Source organism: Homarus americanus, unplaced genomic scaffold, assembly GCF_018991925.1.
Source record: "Homarus americanus isolate GMGI-L3 unplaced genomic scaffold, GMGI_Hamer_2.0 scaffold15894, whole genome shotgun sequence".
Lineage (NCBI taxonomy): Eukaryota > Metazoa > Arthropoda > Malacostraca > Decapoda > Nephropidae > Homarus > Homarus americanus.
Window position 1 is genome coordinate 889,659 of NW_024754249.1, and position 17,842 is coordinate 907,500.

Sequence of the window (17,842 nt, forward strand, 5' to 3'; positions counted from 1 at the left end):
TGTCAAAATCCGATATTGTCACCACCTTGTCTCATTTTTTTGCTGCTTTTTTTGTTCTGTACTGCAAATACTGGAGGTTCTGGGATGATGGGCTTCAATGTGCTGAGAGCTGATAGACTGCAGAATAGTCATTTTACGTATAAATTCTTTAGAGTAATTAGTTTTCTTGTTATAGTGTCTTAAGTATCAACATCTATTGCTTCAGTCATTTTCAGTAGGTTTTTTTTTTTTTTTAGTTGCCATTGATTTTTATAACATTTATATTTTTATGTACCCTACTCAATAACTTCAGTAGTAATTGAATATAAGTACAGTGTTTATAATCAATATACCACATTATTATTATTATTACAATTTTATTTACGTATTTTCATATATTTATTTACTCATTATTATTATTTTTTTGTGTGTGTTCATTTCGTATCGTGACTTTACTAGGGTTAAAATTCCTGCAGCGTCTGAAATGTCCCAGAAGAATTAATATAATTAAATTATGACAAATAATCAACCTCTCAAGACACATCAGCCTGTTTCACCAACCTCCTTTTTTCCAAAAACCTCTTCTAAGTCAGATGATGCTGTTAGGCAAGGTATCATAGAAAGACGGAGGGTGAAATAAAGCAGTTGTGAGGAGAAGCGCAGGGTTTGGTTCATGGACCCTGCCACCACTACACCCACACACACCCAACTGCTTCCTCCTCGCTACTTCCCAAGTTTGCTACCCTCAAGACAGGCTAAAAAATTTGCCATAAGACCTTGTCATGTATGCAAAAACACAGTGTTTTGTGAAAAAGTGCACAAGACACTAGGTATTGTTGCAGTGAGTGTAATTGTTCCACAAAACAAAACAAAAATATTGTAAATACTGTACTTGACATATAATTATTGGAAACGTAAGAAACTTTGGTGAAAAAGATATTTATGTTTGTGGAGTCGCACATTTATGAATAATAATACTGTACATCGTAAGACGTGTTGCCAGTTCATAATTTAAACAATGCTAGTGAGAAGCAATAAACTTGTAACTCCTGCTCTTATCACTTATTATGAATAAATTAGACATATATAAGGGATCAAATTATGTAAAGGGAACAGTGAAGATATAAATCAGGAGTAGAAAACAAGACTCGATATGACAACACAGTATATTACACCACAAGCCGGACTCGCTACACTTCCTATCCCAACCTCTGGTGCTGCAGCTTTAAAATTGTGAGTACAGCCAAAATTAATGTTATTCTCAGCTTTTAAATGCAGTGGTTAATGTTACCGTGATAATTTCACATGATAAGTGACAGATCAAAGTTCAAGTCAACGACAGCATCCTTCTGAAGAAGTTGTTGTAACTGTCTCTTTGGTTTCCAGGCAACCATAAAGGATCCAAATTAAGTGAAGGGCATTGACGGGATTAAGTCATGTCAGGCTAAGTAGAATAATTTAGACAAATTCTCATGGATGATGGCCTGAGAGAACTGTAAACAGGATGTGGACCTTATAGTAGCATGAGAGCTATTTTCAAATTTTTTATATCTTTTGTTTCACAGTATATAGCATCCTTGGTTGTGTTGGCCCAGGTGTGACAAACGAAGAGGAAGGGACTGGTGTTGTACATCAGTAGCCAATCTGGGGGCCTTCATAACTGATCAGCTTTAGCAGATATGAAAAATAGCTGTGAGTAGAAGCTAAGGCTGTGTACCCACAAGGCTGTCGATTATGAGGTATTCGAGGGCACGGGTTGGGGTAAGCAGCTTACAGTAATGCATCCCGCCCAATCCAAATCCCACGTTGACATCTGTAGGTAGCGACGGAGATTTCACTTCCAGCCCTGTAAATAGAGCAAACTATTTATAAGAGAAGGGAAAAGGGGCTATTATTCATATAAATTTACTTTTACAGGTATTTATATTTTTATCTTTTACTAATTTTACCATAGACAATAATAAATTATTCCTTCTTACATTAAAAATAATGATACAGTCAACCCTCACTTTACGCGGTCCCACATTCCGCGTTTCCACGTTTAAGCGGTGCCCTGCCGGAACCTAACATGCTCACATTCCGCGGTGCGTGTACCCCATTACGCGGAGAGCGGCTGGCGAGCCGCGCCATTTTTGGATCCAAACCTCCCGCCATCCGCCATGTTGTGTAAGCGGCGCGAACATGGTGCGCACAAGGTCGCCCAGTCATCAAAACATTACCAGTTCTTCACCCTCCACCCACCACAGCTGGCCCAAGTCAGTGATATTGATAATTATAGTGAGGATATGGACTTATATGAACTTTGGGGGGTTTGACAAAGAGGCCCTGCAAGCCTCTGTGGTGGATAGTGATACAATTGATACAAGTGATACAGGTGAGGGCCAATAATCTGCCCTCTGCCTCGGAACCAACCGCCCGTCCCCGTGTGCCCAGCCATCTTTTCTACTAATGTAAGTGTTAAAAAACCTAATATTTTTGATATTTCTCTTAATTATTAATTGTGTGTGCATGCCATCATAAAGTTAAGATAATATTTTTACTACAACATAGTTGTGTGTCGTCAAAAAGTGGAGTTTGGGGGTCGGCCCGGACTCTATTTCAATTAATCCCATATGTTATGTTATTCACTTTACGCGTTCCTCACTTTCCGCGGCACCCTGTGGGTTACATTAACCGCGTAAAGTGAGGGTTGACTGTACTGTATTAACCACCCAAAAATGGGTGACACTTATTAATAATACTGTAGGTTGATTTACAGTTTACTTAATATTATTATTTTGGCAATCCACACAATCAAACAAAACAACTTTTCTAACCTAAGATGAATTAATTATTATTAATTTAAGATACTGTACAGTATTTGGTTCATGTAGACAAATGACAGAGTTCTTGTGAGGGAAAGTTTGATAGGTCAATGCGGATTATGTTAGTAACTTGTCACGCACAACATGGCGTCATGTGACAATAATATGCTGCGTACATGGTTCATTTAAAGTTGCAAGACTAATTAATTTTTAATTCCTGGTGAAATTTTATGGCCTTTTCACACAAAAGTGGCCTAGAAATAAGAGTACTGTATCTTCATTGTGATGGTAATTAAACCACTCATACAGAAGCCTATCAAAGTTGGCTGATAAGGTATTTGCAACACTTTCAGTCTGATGCTTTCTGGATGTAATTATAAGGGAAGAATTTTTGAAAATAGAAGACTAACAATTGAGAATACGCTGGGGCTATAGTGCCTCACATTTACAGTGAAAATAATAACTATGCAGTGACGAGGACTTTGACTGTACTCCGTAAACAGAGCGGTTAACTATGGAAACTTTGCTCCCAGTTAGCAGTAATCTTGCATGCGTTGGACCACGGATATTGAAAAGTGGAAGTGGATCCCATAGACATGATTACCCATTACAGATAGTATGGATGCGGCACACTGTAAATTAAGTCTTCGGTTTACAAGGAGGCAGCATTCAACCAAATCCACTTCCTCAAGTTGTAAACTTAGGTACCCATTTATAGCTGGGTGAACTGGAAGTGCCTGGGATTGAACCACCAACCCATGGAACTGGAGGCGAGTTAATAAAATCTCTCAACATGAATTTTAAATATTCTACAGTCTAGTAATTATTGTTAATATTACAGTGTATTATAATTCTTACACACCTGCATCTGTGATACTGTACAGGAGGTGAGCTTCAAGCCAGCCAGAGCCTGTCAACTTGACTTCATCAGGGTGGAAGGTGGAGGATCGTCCCCGGGTCTCAAACCGAGATTTGGAAAGACCAGATGCAGTTGACAGTGCTAAGTCAAATGCTGCCTGCAGCAAAATTAATGAAGATGTAAAGAGATTGGAGAACTGTCATCAGGAAATCACCACTAACCCACACAAGTACGGAAAATGGCCATAAAACAGTGATGGCGATGATGACTTTTGGTTAACTGTATATTCATATATTAAACAAATGTGGGAAGGGTGTTATCCATTATGACTAGGAACAGACCAACCACCTGAATGGCGAGTGGTGAAATGATAAATAGATTTTTTATAACAATGTTCACCTTTTGTAGGTTACATTTAAGTCTGCAGTTGTGACCTACAAATTAAGGGATTACAATTGTCCTGAGTCAAACACTCACCTGGTTGATATCTCTACAGCTGACTTCATCACCGAACTCAACTCCGAGAGGAATTAATAACTCCATGATCGCCTCACGGCTCTTGAACTTAGTGCCCATTTCCTATAGGGGTAAAAAAGCTATCATAAAGAACTAATCACCATTAACACTGGTACTGTAATTAGGAACCACATGTTAGTGAATTCTACTATCTGGCCAGAGGCCAGATTTGCTGCTGTATAGTTTAAAACTGACCGGATTGCATAGCTTTGTTGATTTCTCTATAAATGGCCAGGCTAACTGTAAGCCTACAACTGCACTCCTGGGGGTCTAATATTTTGGATAGCCTCCAATTACATGGCCATTCATCTTTCCTTATTTATATATTTGTTCATGAATCATTGTACAGTGGGGTATGTTATAACGAATCTAATTGGTTCTAGAACCTCGTTCGTTATAGGATTAATCCGTTCCAGGCTCCCAAATACAACCACTTAACAATGAAAAATTTCTGTGGAAATTGTAAAAAATATGGTACTTTATCTACCTTAGTGTTGTTCAGCATGCAGAGGAAGAGGTGGAAGGAGAGGAGTCATCCTTCCTAGCCTTCTTTGGTGACTGTCTTACAGGCACTTTGTCTGTTTATTTATAATTTCTTTCTTAGTTTCAAGGGTTATTAGCTTTCTCACTCGCTTTTGACGATTCATTGTTACAATTGTACACTTGTATAACAAAATAGTTATAAAAATAACAGGAATTTCCACATCAAAAGAGGAAATTTCAACAAGTTCAGTGGTGCACTGACTACACAATGAACCAATATGGCGCCTGACGCTCTTGCTATGAGCCGCGGTACAACGATATTCATGCGCAGGACGAAATAGTCCCATATTCATCCGCGTTCGTTGTAGGAGTTTCGTTCGTTATAGCATTCTCAATTTTATAGGTAAAACCGTTCGTTATAGGAATATTCGTGGTAGAATCCGTTCGTTATAGCATACCCCACTGTAGTTCACAAGAAATACTACAATACAGTATTAACATTACCCCCTCCATCAATATCCTTAAAAGTTATGTTCTGCAGCAGCTGCATATATTACCTGTTTGACTTAACTCACTCCGTCCTTCCATAACTTACGATAAGAAGACTGTATACAGTATAGATCTTTATACTACAGTACACATTTAGTGTAGGTAGTAGGTAGCTATTAAACAGGGAGGTAAGACCGCCTGGGAAGATATTGGAATCATAATGTATTGTCTAATGCAGTGATTCTTAAACTGGGGGGCGCGAGCGGTCAGAGAGAAAAGTTTGGTCAGGAACTGAATGCGTTTGTACACGATTGCTCATCCCCCCACTATAATAACCAAGGGTTGCATCAGGGGGTGGGGGAGAGTGGGATCTAGGACTTATGCAGAAGGGGGGGGAGGCAAAAAAAGTTTAACAACCACTGGAATGGTAGACCTTGCTGCCATATGGCATCAAAAAAAAAAATTTGACCAAGTCCCAGGTTGCTGATCTGACCTTCTGCCTCATTTACACAATTGTTGACAACTTATTTTTACCTAAATGCCTCAAAAAGTTCTTGAACAACATTATTATGCTATAACCTATCAAAGATGATTTTTACAGAGATAGAGGCTTTAATAAGTGTTTTAGACAAAATCAGTCTATTGATAAACTAAGCTGTTGGAATAGGGTAGGCAAGGCTAAACATATTTTGTTAATGGAATAATGGAAATTTCAAAGAAATTGGTCTCTTAAATATGGGTATAGTGTACAGTATATGGGTACTGTAGTCTGCATTGAACATGTGACTACAATACAACAATAACTGATTATGTGTTTATAATTACAGGTACCCCCACGTTGTGGAAAATATTTCAGACATTATAATTCCTTTGGTGTCGATTTCTTGGTGTTTGCTACCACCAAGTATGAGTACACAGTGCACCCATGCTGCTGGACTCAGTTTGTTTATACTTCCCAGCAAGTATGCTTGATCTCTTGACCCCAGCTCTTGGATTTAACAGTTGTTCAAGACTGTCCAGTGTATTACCCTTATTCAAGATACGTGGAAAGAAGCTATCAAGTGTAAGTAAAAGCAGTGGTGGTAAAGAGCCCGTAAAGGAATAACAGTTTTTATAAAACTTTATGTTTTATGGAGTTTGATACAGGAGAAAAAACAGCCAGATTGCAAAAACATTAGGGCTTACTACGTCTCCCAATAACTCTTATTGCACCACCGCACCTCATGAAGCACTCAACAGCATTTGTGGTGAGTTAAATGCAAGTGTTTTGTATATTATCTCATAAAATAATCATTGTATATGTTAAATAATATTTAATTTAAAAAAAAATTGGTATGTGTGTGTGGGTGATATGGCCAAGATGGTGAACAAGTCTTAACTTAAGCTTTTCCTACAGCAGTCTTAAGCTGACAGCATTCTCTCATTCATGTGGAACTTGCTTTTACAGCCTAAAGTGTTATGCAAGTGAAGTGAAGAGGAGTTGTTAGAGATATTACTTTTGAATACTGTATATGATAATATTACAGTATGAACTTAATTCCCATTTGGTGATTTCTTATTACCACAATGGCATCATAATGCTAGAAAGGTTCCTACATAAATAACTTTTATGTAAACAGTGATATGAATTTCCAGTACAATACTATGATTCCTAATCTGTATCATGGACTAACCTTAGATGTGATAGGCTCTGAACCCACTGAAAGCCTGTTGGGGTTGGGATATATGTGGGTACTTGTGGTCGTATTGGCCATTTTCTGTTCCAACACAACATGAGGCTTTGAGGAGCTAAACTTTAATAAGGTCTCAAAAATGGTGTCGGTTACCTGAAGAAAGACAGTCATTAATAGAAAGTAGCTTACAGCTGACCTAGCCATTGTTAAGTCCACTATGGTACTGTACTACAGGAAAGGAGCAATACAGTAGATGATAGCAGCCATGTAGAATCTCACAAGACCTTAGAACATTGCAAGATAGGTTGCTGACGAGAGAAATGGTAAAACTGTTAAACTTTTTAAAGAATACACTTTTTAATTACCATAATAAAAACAGCATTTGTCACTTGTCTAAATGGACTATTATTATATTAAGCCAAAAAAAGGAACAAAACTTGGGGATGTTGCTATTGTAAGGTGTTAACTCACACTGAAAACTATGATAAACTGCCTGCCCAATTGGGATTGGTAATTTGAGATAACCGTATCAGACACAGTACACCGCCATCAAACCTATCAGATTATGGGTTATTCTTTTGATATTCATGGCCAAACTTGTAAAGTAACAATGTTCCAGAGACAAATAACCAAACATGTACAAAAATTTTCAACAGGGAAACAAAATTTGAGGATCATTGACTTACTGTCAAGTATTCACTATACTTGTCCAATACGGCTGACATGATACGCTGCCCATGCTCAGTCCAGGGTGACCTGACACCATCACCCTCCATTGTCTCTTCCATGTTATCTAATGGCTGTGAAGGGGCAAAATATATCCATTTAAGCAATACAGTAGTAGGTTATTGTGGAGGTGGTGTACACAATCAAACAAATAATTTTATGGGTGGGTTCAATGAATTTCAAAATGAACACTGTACCTCCTCTTGTCTATGGAGAGTTGTCGAAATCTATCATCCGTTGTGTCATTGTCTTAACTAAATTGTATGCAGTAGACCCTCACGAACTACGGATTTCCCATCCGCAGATTTCAGATATCCAAAGTTTTTACTCTGTATTGTATACCATTTCACCAACCACAGCATTGAATTTTGAATAAAGGCAGATTAGCATGGCTTCTTTATCCCTCCATGGTGTAATGAATGCCTCCATTAATGTGAGGAAATAATAAATATAATACTAAGAGATAAAATAAAAGAAAAATACCTGTACTGTATTGCCATTTGCCAATCGTTTCACTAAGGACACGAGAGACAGGAATGCAATCCCTCTTCCCTTTCCACGATAGTGGGCTAACTCCCGCCGACATAAGAAATGTTTATTCTTTATGTTTTTCCGATAATAATTTTTTATATTTTTTTTCCTTTCTGTATGAATGATTGTGTGTGCATATAACGGGAAAAAAATTAAGTTTATATACCCCAAAATACGAGTTGAAAAATAACAATAACACAGCTTGGCCTGGTAGGGGGATGTAGCTACAGTGACAGTCTAACTTAGTGACTTGCCAAGTCCACACACACATTTACTTCACACACATACATATCCATACTCTTCATTTTTGTTATTTTATAGCAGCATGCCATCTTCACAGATGTATTGTAATATTTATATTACTTTTTAATTTGTTGAATTACTTTATATGAACAAGGGTATTTGACTCAAATTTAATTAAATATACAGCTCCTCCCCGACTTACGATGGGGTTAGGGACCCAAATCCAGGTCGTAAGTCGAAAATGCTTAAATAATACAGTACATAGAAAATCTAAAATGGGTGTCTCTTTTTCTTCTCAGCACCACAAAACTCTCACTTTTAAGCTTGCCAGCTATTTTAAAGTGAATTACAAACGAAAATTTTTTCAGTACACAGCACAATCACTGACGTTGGGACTCGAAAATACGTAATTTGACAAAATTTAGGTACAGCTGAGGCAGGTCGTAAGTCGGGGAGGAGCTGTATATGATACAAGTATTGTTTAGTAAAGGAACAGGCAACTTAGACTTTGATGAGTGTTATCTGTGGATTTTCTTTATCATATCAACCTTATCTTTCAGTGAATAAACACGTCTTAAGTATTTACTGGGGTCAGGGGCAGCCTTCTTTTTCTGCACTGGTGATATGATGCAGGATGTAATAAATGTACAAAAAAAATGGCTAAAACAGTCAAGCAGGCATGACCGATGATGAAAGCAGTCACAAACAATAACAAACCTGGGAACCAATGCATTTTGTAACATACACTGTAGCTTCTGTCTCATTGCTGCCCTCTCTTGCTGAACACGGTGACTACCATCGCTGACCCATCCCCAAATCACCCTGTGATAATGAAATATTGGGTCACAGTTGAGGGTACTGTGTTATCCCAAATCAGCGAATATCGAGGATAGATGTACAGTTTAGAGAAAAGTCTCAGAAAGAGCAGAAAAGGATGCTGGAAAGTTCTACATCTAATGCACAGTTCCCACTCTGCAAAATTGGTTTGGCATTAGGAAGGACACTCAGCTGTAAAACTTGCTTCAAATTTGCTTGATAGTACAGTAAGTCCTCGCTTAACGTCGGGGTTACATTCCTGAAAAAGCTACGAGATATGAAACAACGTTAAGTGGATCAATTTTCCCAATAAGAAATAGATAAAATGCAGGAGTTACGTTCCTGAGCCTCCCTTTGCCCCATGAAATACATTACATTTCTATGGAAAATAGTGCATGCATATACAACTATTTTATTAAGTTTGTATTGGTACTCACCGATGGGCGGAGGTGGTAGAGCGAGAGTGTGGTGGGTAGTGAAGCATAGGAGGCGGATGGCGGGAGTGGAGGAGGTGGATGGCAGAGGTGGGAGAAGAGGTGGAGGGTGGTGAGTCACTGAGACTCTGCAGCTACCTCAGCCACTGTTTGCTCCTCCATTGAAGTTTGTTCCTCCTCCGTTGTTGTTTGCTCCTCCCCGGCTGCTGTGTGCTCCTCCTCGGCTGCCGGCTGTTGTGAAGAAGTTACTTCTGCCATCCCACGACGAAAAAATGAATCCAGTGTTGACTGCTTGGTGCTACTCTTCTCCTTATAGATCTCAGTGTAACAATCAAGACTGACATCAATGCTGTGTTGAATCTTTGCGCTACGTTCTCTGTTTTGGTCGTCATCTATAAGGATTTGCATTCCTTGCCAGATCATGTTGAATGCTTCTGCCATCCTCTTGGAATTTAGCGTTCGTTGAGGTTCTTCATCGTCGTCGTCTTCAACAGGACTGTGTTGTGTTAACAGTTGCATATCTTCATTGGTGAGTTCTTCTGTATGGGATGCCAGGACTTCTTCAATATCCTCTGATTCCAGCTCATCAAAGCCTGCCTGCCTATTCACAGATGGGACTAAGTCCGTGAATCCCGTAAAACTGTTGACGCACTCGGGCCACAATTTACACCACACACCATTCAGGCATCTTTCTGAAACCTCTTCCCATGCCTTGCCAATGTTGTCAGTTGCATGAAGAATGTTGAAGTCCTGCCAATATTCTCGGATCGTAGGTTTATTTTCTTCGTGTGTAGCCTTGAGCGGCTGGGTCATGGTACGGCGTAAATAATATGCCTTGAATGCGGCGATGATGCCTTGGTCCATAGGCTGCATCAGTGCTGTCGTGTTGGGAGGCAGGAATACAACTTTTACTCTGTCATGCAAGTCGTCGAGACTGGGAGGATGAGCTAGAGCATTGTCAACGATCAGAAGAATTTTGAAGTCAAGGTTTTCCTTGCCACAGCATTCCTTCATATTTATCCACTGGCTAAATATGGCGCCGGTTATCCATGCCTTCTTATTTGCCTTGTAGATCACAGGAAGGTGATCCTTAGAGTAACCTTCCAGGACCCGTGGGTTGACAGCACAAGAAATCAACATTGGCTTCAGCTTGAAGTTGCCGGCAGCGTTCGTTCCAAGCAGAAGCATCAAGCGGACTTTTGCCGCTTTAAAACCTGGTGCTCTTTTCTCCTCCTTGGAGATATAGGTCCTCTCAGGCATCCTCTTCCAAAAGAGACCAGTCTCATCCACAATGTAGACTTGCTTTGATGAGTAGCCTCCTTCTTGAATAATCTGTTTGAATTCTGGCGGGAATGTCTTGGCAGCAACCGTATCTGAACTTGCAGCTTCATCAGTCATCATTATGAAGTTATACCCGCGCTTAAATCGTTGAAACCAGCCTCGGCTGGCCGTAAAGGTCTCTTCCTTCGCTCCTTCACCTTCTGTTTTCTTCATGTTGTCAAACAAGAATCTGGCCTATGCTGGATAACCATAAGGCTCACAGGCCCATTGCGTTGATTCTGGTCCTCCATCTACATAGCCGGCATCTTTTCCACCTTTTCTATCATTGCAATGCCCCTGTGAGCCTTATGGTTATCCAGCATAAGGCCAGATCCTTGTTTGATGACTTCATGGCAGAAGAGGGTGAAGGATCAGAGGAAGAGACATTTACAGCCAGCCAAGGATGGTTTCAATGATTTAAGTGTCGTTGTAACTTCCACAATATAAAGATGACTGGTGAAGCTGCCAGTTCAGATACGGTTGCTGCCTAGACATTCCTGCCAGAATTCAAACGGATTATCCAGCAAGGGGGCTACTCACCGAAGTAAGTCTTCAATGTGGATGAGACTGGTCTCTTTTGGAAGAGGATGCCTGAGAGGACCTATATCTTCAAGGAGGAAAAAAAGAGCGCTAGGTTTTAAAGCGGCAAAAGACCGCTTGACGCTGCTGCTTGGTGCGAACGCTGCCGGTGACTTCAAGCTGAAGCCTATGCTGATTTCTCGCGCTGCTAACCCATGGGCTCTGAAAGGTTACTCTAAGGATCACCTTCCTGTCATTTACATGGCAAACAAAAAAGAATGGATAATCGGCTCCATATTTAGCCACTGGTTAAACGTGTATGCCGTCCCTGCGCCGAAGGAATACTGTGCCAAAGAGAACCTTAACTTCAAAATTCTTCAGATCCTTGACAATGCTCCAGCTTATCCTCCCAATTTCGACGACTAGCATGACAGTGTAAAAGTTGTATTCCTGCCTCCCAACACGTCAGCTCTGATGCAGCCTAAGGACCAAGGCGTCATCGCCGCATTCAAGGCGAATTATTTATGCCGTACCATGACCCAGCTGCTCAAGGTTACAGACGGAGAAAATAAACCAACGATCCGAGAATACTGGAGTGACTTCAACATTCTTTCTGCAATTGACAACATTGACAAGGCATGGCAAGAGGTTTCAGAAAGTTGCCTGAATGGTGTGTGGCGTAAACTGTGGCCTGAGTGCGTCAACAGTTTTATGGGATTCACGGACTAGTCCCATCTGTGAATAGGGATATCTTCAGCTTGGTGAGACAGGCATGCTTTGATGTGCTGGAATCAGAGGATATTGAGGACGTCCTGGCATCCCATACAGAAGAGCTCATCAATGAAGATCTGCAACAATTAACAGAACACAGTCCCATTGAAGACGACGATGAAGAAGAACCTTAACGAAAACTGGCTTCCAAGAGGTTGGCAGAATCGTTGAACATGTTCCAGCAAGCAATGCAAATGCTTCTAGATGACGACCCAAACAGAGAACATAGCTCAAAGGTTCAATGCAGCATTGAGAACAGTCTTGGTTGTTACACCGAGATCTCTAAGGAGAAGGAGATGAGTAGCATCAAGCAGTCAACATTGGATTCATATTTTCATCGCGGGACGGCAGAAGGAGCTTCTTCCAACAGCCGACAGCTGAGGAAGAGCAAACAACAATGAAGCAGGAGCAAACAACAACGGAGGAGGAGCAAACAACAACGGAGGAGGAGCAAGCAGTGGCGGAGGAACCCCAGTCATAGAAGGAGGAGGAGGCAGCCCCAGAGTCTCAGTGACATACCACCCTCCTCCTCTCCCGCCCTCCTCCACTCCCACCTTCCTCCTCCGCTCCCGCCATCCTCCTCCTTTGCTCCACTACCCACCACACACTTGGTCTACCACTTCCGCCCATTGGTGAGTACCAATACAAACTTAGTACTGTAGTTCTATATACTATTTTGTCTAGAAATGGCAATGATTTTCTGTATATATAACTTTTCATGGGGCAAAGGAAGGCTCAGGAACGTAACTCCCGTATTTTATCTATATCTTGTGGGGAAAATTGATCCGCTTAACGTCATTTCGCATAACTTCATTTTCAGGAACGTAACCCCGACGTTAGGCGAGGACGCCCTGTATTTATCCTGACAGAGATACAGACGAAAATAGATTCACCAATCACAATCACTATTACATACAGCCTTACTTTACAAGTATCACCAGGCAAAATTGCGAGTATGAAAACCAGGGTGGGGTCAATGCAGCTTTGGTTGACTGTACATACTGTACTTGGTAATGGGACATATGTAAGGGAACATGGTGAAGGGAAGTAGGTGAATTGATGTGGAAGTGGAAATATTCTGTGTTGTCTTAAGCATCTGCAGTATATCTGATGCCCAAATCAGTAAAAAGCCATGTCTATAACACCCTCTGTTAGTACACTCGTGCCCACAATACCTCTCTTACTACACTCATACCCAAACCACCCTCTAACTACACTCACGTCAATGACGAGAAGTACTACTGCCTGGAAAGACATTGGAAGCATAATGTGTTGTCTAACGGTAGACCCTGCTGCCATATGGCATCATGAAAATTGTGACCAAATCCTGGATTGCTGAGCTGACTGACTTTCTGCCTTTACACAGGTGCAGGGTCTCACCATATATTCGTTTATCATTGTTTATTTTTTTACTTTTTTACTTTTTTTTTCCATTTCACGGTGTGGAAAAAAATGATTAGACAATGTGAAAATATGTAAATAAACATAGAAACAGATATGACGACAATATATACTTGTACTGTAGAGGAAGCAAGAGTGACGCTCACCTGTACACAAGAATGACATATGTTTGAACAGGTTCTCAGGTTATATATACGCTTGGGGAATTATATACTTGTAACATGTGATAGTGGTTTTGTGGTGCAATAGTGCGATGTGTGGGGGGGAGGGGGGCTACTGCAAGAGATGACCCCCGTTTTCCGAGCTGCGAACTGGAAGAACACTTTTTTCATTATACTTCTACACAGCCTTTAATACTTGTCATCCTGTATGGCCACTAAAATTTGAATTTAAATTAATCAAACTAATTTTATTACGTTGGTATAAGTATACCGTATGTCTATTGGTGTGAGTTGGGGGGGAGGGGGGTGATAAACAAGGTTTTCGTAAGACGTTGAGAAATAAACATCTGCCCGGGAGAGGTAGATAAGAAAAGATGTTTGTCTTATTTCAGAGGGATGGAGCTATGTGGTGGAAACTTAGGGGAGTTGTTGTAATGTGGTGAAGAGTGTAGCTTTCTCAGATGGTCTTCATAACTAAAATTCTTCAGGTACAGGATTTCGTTGGCCATCTCGAAACACTTTCGATCACGTGGATTTCGTTTATCGTATGTGAATGCTGTACATCATTTGCCTAGAATAAAATGAGTGCATGACGGCCTTGTATAATAACCTATTGAAACATCAATGTCTAAATGAATATCAGACCCATCATTTGGTCCGACATTCTTAGTGGTTTATGTGATCTTCAAAGCACAAATTTGTTTTCACTTTCATTAACAGTAGTCCAATGGATGTTACAATTATAAAACCGGGTTTCAGGATGAATTACATAATATTCCCACAAAAAACACATGATATTGTATTTACAATTATTACATTATTTTCGAATCCATTTAGTTTTGAAACTCCTTAAAATAAAAATGAAAGGCATAAATTAATGGAGCGCTGATTAATATTTATCAGAACCCAGCAGTGCCCGGATCTAGGATTTTTATTTGGAGAAGCTAGTGGTGTAGTGGATTTCTCCCCTACAAACGCTGTTTGTCGCTGAGTAGCCAATCCCGCGAATTCCCCAGTGTATGCCTCGTGGTCTAGGTCAACCAGCGCCGCCCACGGAGCAGGGGTCAACTATCTACCCACGCCTACTTCCGCTATAAAAGACTGACCTCGTGTATGACAATTTTAATGAATAAACATCATCACCATTCTCTACGATACGGGTACAAACTTCTTCATCAGCTAAGTAACAACCTGGCGTCTGCATGTCACTGAGTTGACCGAACTATCAACTGCTCTGGTTCACCGGCCAAAGTGGCACCGCAAAGCGGCTGGGGAGTAAACTAAATAATTAACAAGCAAGGAATAAAGGGAGGAAAGCGAAATAATCGCCAAAATCAGGATTTCTTTTGTTATGTGTATTTCTTTATAACATTTGCAATGGGGCCCCGTTACTGTGCAGCTATTAATCGCTGTAGCAACTCCATAAAGAACAGATACCTTTCATTCTTTCGACTTCCGAAACACAAGAGAGGTGAGTCGTACAATGTTGACATTAGTTTATAATATGAGCGCTTTCTTTATTTAATGCATTAGTACAAACGTTCCACTCTTCAGAATTGCTAGTTAACATCAGAGTATCATTAGAATATATATAAGATGAGCAGGATACTGTCGTATTCTCGAAAATATGTCATTATTCGTTTTAGGACCCATGACTTTTTGGGCGATATGTGTTTCCTGTATACTGTATTTTGATATGTTTTAAATGGATTTCATATTCATTTCTTGGGCAAATTCATGAACAACTTGCCAACCCAATCCAAATTGTATGATAAAAACAGGCAATGAACGAACCAATCCAAACCTAACGAAACCTGACCGAACCTAACTAAACCTAAATTTACCTACCTAACCTTACGTTACCTAACTACCCTTACTTTACCTACCTAGCCTAACTTAACCTACCTAACCTAACTGTACCTAACCTAACCTTATTTAACCCAACTACTTTTGTCTTGGCAATTTTGTGTCGTTTCATGAAAAAAAAAAAAGATTAAAAATTGGTAGAGTACAACCATGGAACTCTATAGTGCTTTAGTCTCAAAATTTATATTTTCCAGTCACAGATATACCTTGTTACACAAACATTCGGTCTGCGAATATTCACTATACCAAATAATATTTTATTCTTACACCTCTTTCCCCCTATGCAAAAGCTTTGGTCCCTTAATACACACACATGTAATAGACCTAGTGCCTGTCTAAATTTATTACCGATTCATTTAACCTTTTAGGTGTTATGATCCTTCATGTTTGGCAAAATGGATGTTGACTTTTGGGGATGACATTTCCTACGAATCAATCTCTGAAACTAACAGCAGTAGAGATCTGTAACTTTATGTACATGTTTAACTATGTTGACCTAATGGCTGCCTAAATTTAGCACTGATTCAATAGAGGAAGGAACGCCCGGAGGGCAGATTTGGAATCACATAATCATTCCGTTTAATCACTGAAGATAAACTGCAATTAACTACGGGTAGTGCTCAACCAGTTCAGAACCCTGCAGCCCACCCAACTTCCAGCCGACGGGTCAACATGAGGTAAGAAGAAAGGTCTATATTTATGTCGACCTTTATAAAAGAATCTACGTACCTGTAGGGAACTCAGTATACATAAGTGGTGAACGTCAAGGGGTGAGGAAGAGAATCTACAAGTTGTTTCTAAAGGTTTGGTTAATTCCCTTTTGAGTGTAGGACACTACTGGGCAGTGAAGGACTGTGATCAACAGCCGAAAGACTTTATTCTTATAATTAAAGTTCGGAGATTTTAGCCCCATGCGTATCTCAAATTAATAACTAGACTTACTAGATGATTTACAGGATTACTTCATATTTTCGTCGTTATTACGATCAAAAATAAGGATTTTCCCTATTATCTTAAGTATGAATTATTATTAATATCCATGATATCAAATTTAACTCAAATAATTTATATTTTGAAGTCGTTAGTAGTACAACTTGAACATTAGTAGTGCCAGGCCTTAAAATGTAGCCAAATTCGCGACTTGTACCTAATCTGGCATCCCTGCCGGGTGGTGACAAATTGACAGGTGTCAGGTGAATAGGGTGATTGGTGTTATGGGCATGCGCAGTGATGGCGCTGTGGGATGGATTACTTAAGTGTTAGTTTGTCCTAATTGACATGCCTATACATTACTATGTTCAAAGTTGCTTACATTTAAATATCGTTTCGACTCACCAATTTACACGGTGTTACAGTGGTACTGGTAATTATAGACGAGCCTGCAAGCTCTGCAATAACATCTTTGAGTCCTAAAGAAACTTCCAATAGTGCGATTGGTGGGCTTCAACATAACGCTGATCTGCAACTGTGATAAAATTCATTAAGAAATTCACATGTGAGGATGGCTTTCTGACATATGTTCAATTTTACGATCGCACAATCCACGCACGTGAAGGAGTACTGAATGTGATGAGAGTTGCGTCACGTGTAAGTTGAATCACGTGACAGATCAGCTGTGAAGGGTTGCCAGTTTGTTGCCAAAGTATTCAACCTGTTCACGTGTTGACGGGATGATTGCAGCACTGAAGAGATTTAATAACTTACGAACCGTGTTGTTGAAATAAATTACTGATGTTTAAATTTAATACTTGACTAAAAATGCATTGTATTGTATAGATGCTACTCAATAGGCGGTGTACACGGTATTGAAATATTTCACCAAAAATATGATGTGGCATTTTCGAACACTACGTTGACCAATGAGAAACCAGCTTTGGATGGCAGCCGACACTCGGTTCCAGTAATATTCCCTGCGCCGGTTAGTTCTACCTGAACCTGTGTCTAAGAAGGGGTGTTGGTCAACAGAAGGTCCTCCAACTAAAATTCGTTTGCCAAACCTTTCATTATATTGTAATAATGCAATAAATCAATGATTGTGAACACGCTGAGTATTGCATAATTCATACACTTTAAAATCTTAGTGATCATAAGGTAAAAAAACAAAAGAGCATCGTATACAGTGACCTAAAAGCTTTTCATTCATATGTTTGAATTCTTATAAAGCATTACCTCATATTTTAATACATTTTGGAATCTAACATATACATTTATTTAATATTTTATTAAACGATACCAACATTTGCTGAGAAAT

The 17,842-nt window shown here is 39.8% G+C and overlaps 1 protein-coding gene across 9 annotated transcripts; it reads right to left on the reverse strand.

Annotated features, from left to right (window-relative positions):
• Nucleotides 1–1,127: 1,127 nt before the first annotated feature.
• Nucleotides 1,128–17,134, reverse strand: LOC121855736. Of its 9 annotated transcripts, none has more exons than XM_042350833.1 (7): nucleotides 16,927–17,134; nucleotides 9,054–9,125; nucleotides 7,490–7,607; nucleotides 6,804–6,956; nucleotides 4,120–4,221; nucleotides 3,646–3,799; nucleotides 1,128–1,825 (listed from the first exon to the last, which is right to left on the reverse strand). In XM_042350833.1, exons 2-7 carry the CDS (start codon nucleotides 9,065–9,067, stop codon nucleotides 1,683–1,685), a joined length of 684 nt encoding a protein of 227 aa, XP_042206767.1. In that variant the 5' UTR covers nucleotides 9,068–9,125; nucleotides 16,927–17,134; the 3' UTR covers nucleotides 1,128–1,682. The 9 variants fall into 9 exon arrangements, with proteins under 9 accessions (XP_042206767.1, XP_042206771.1, XP_042206769.1 ...); XM_042350837.1 differs by having other exon boundaries at nucleotides 7,490–7,603; nucleotides 9,049–9,125; XM_042350835.1 differs by having other exon boundaries at nucleotides 7,490–7,603; nucleotides 9,021–9,125.
• Between the last annotated feature and the right edge of the window lie 708 nt (nucleotides 17,135–17,842).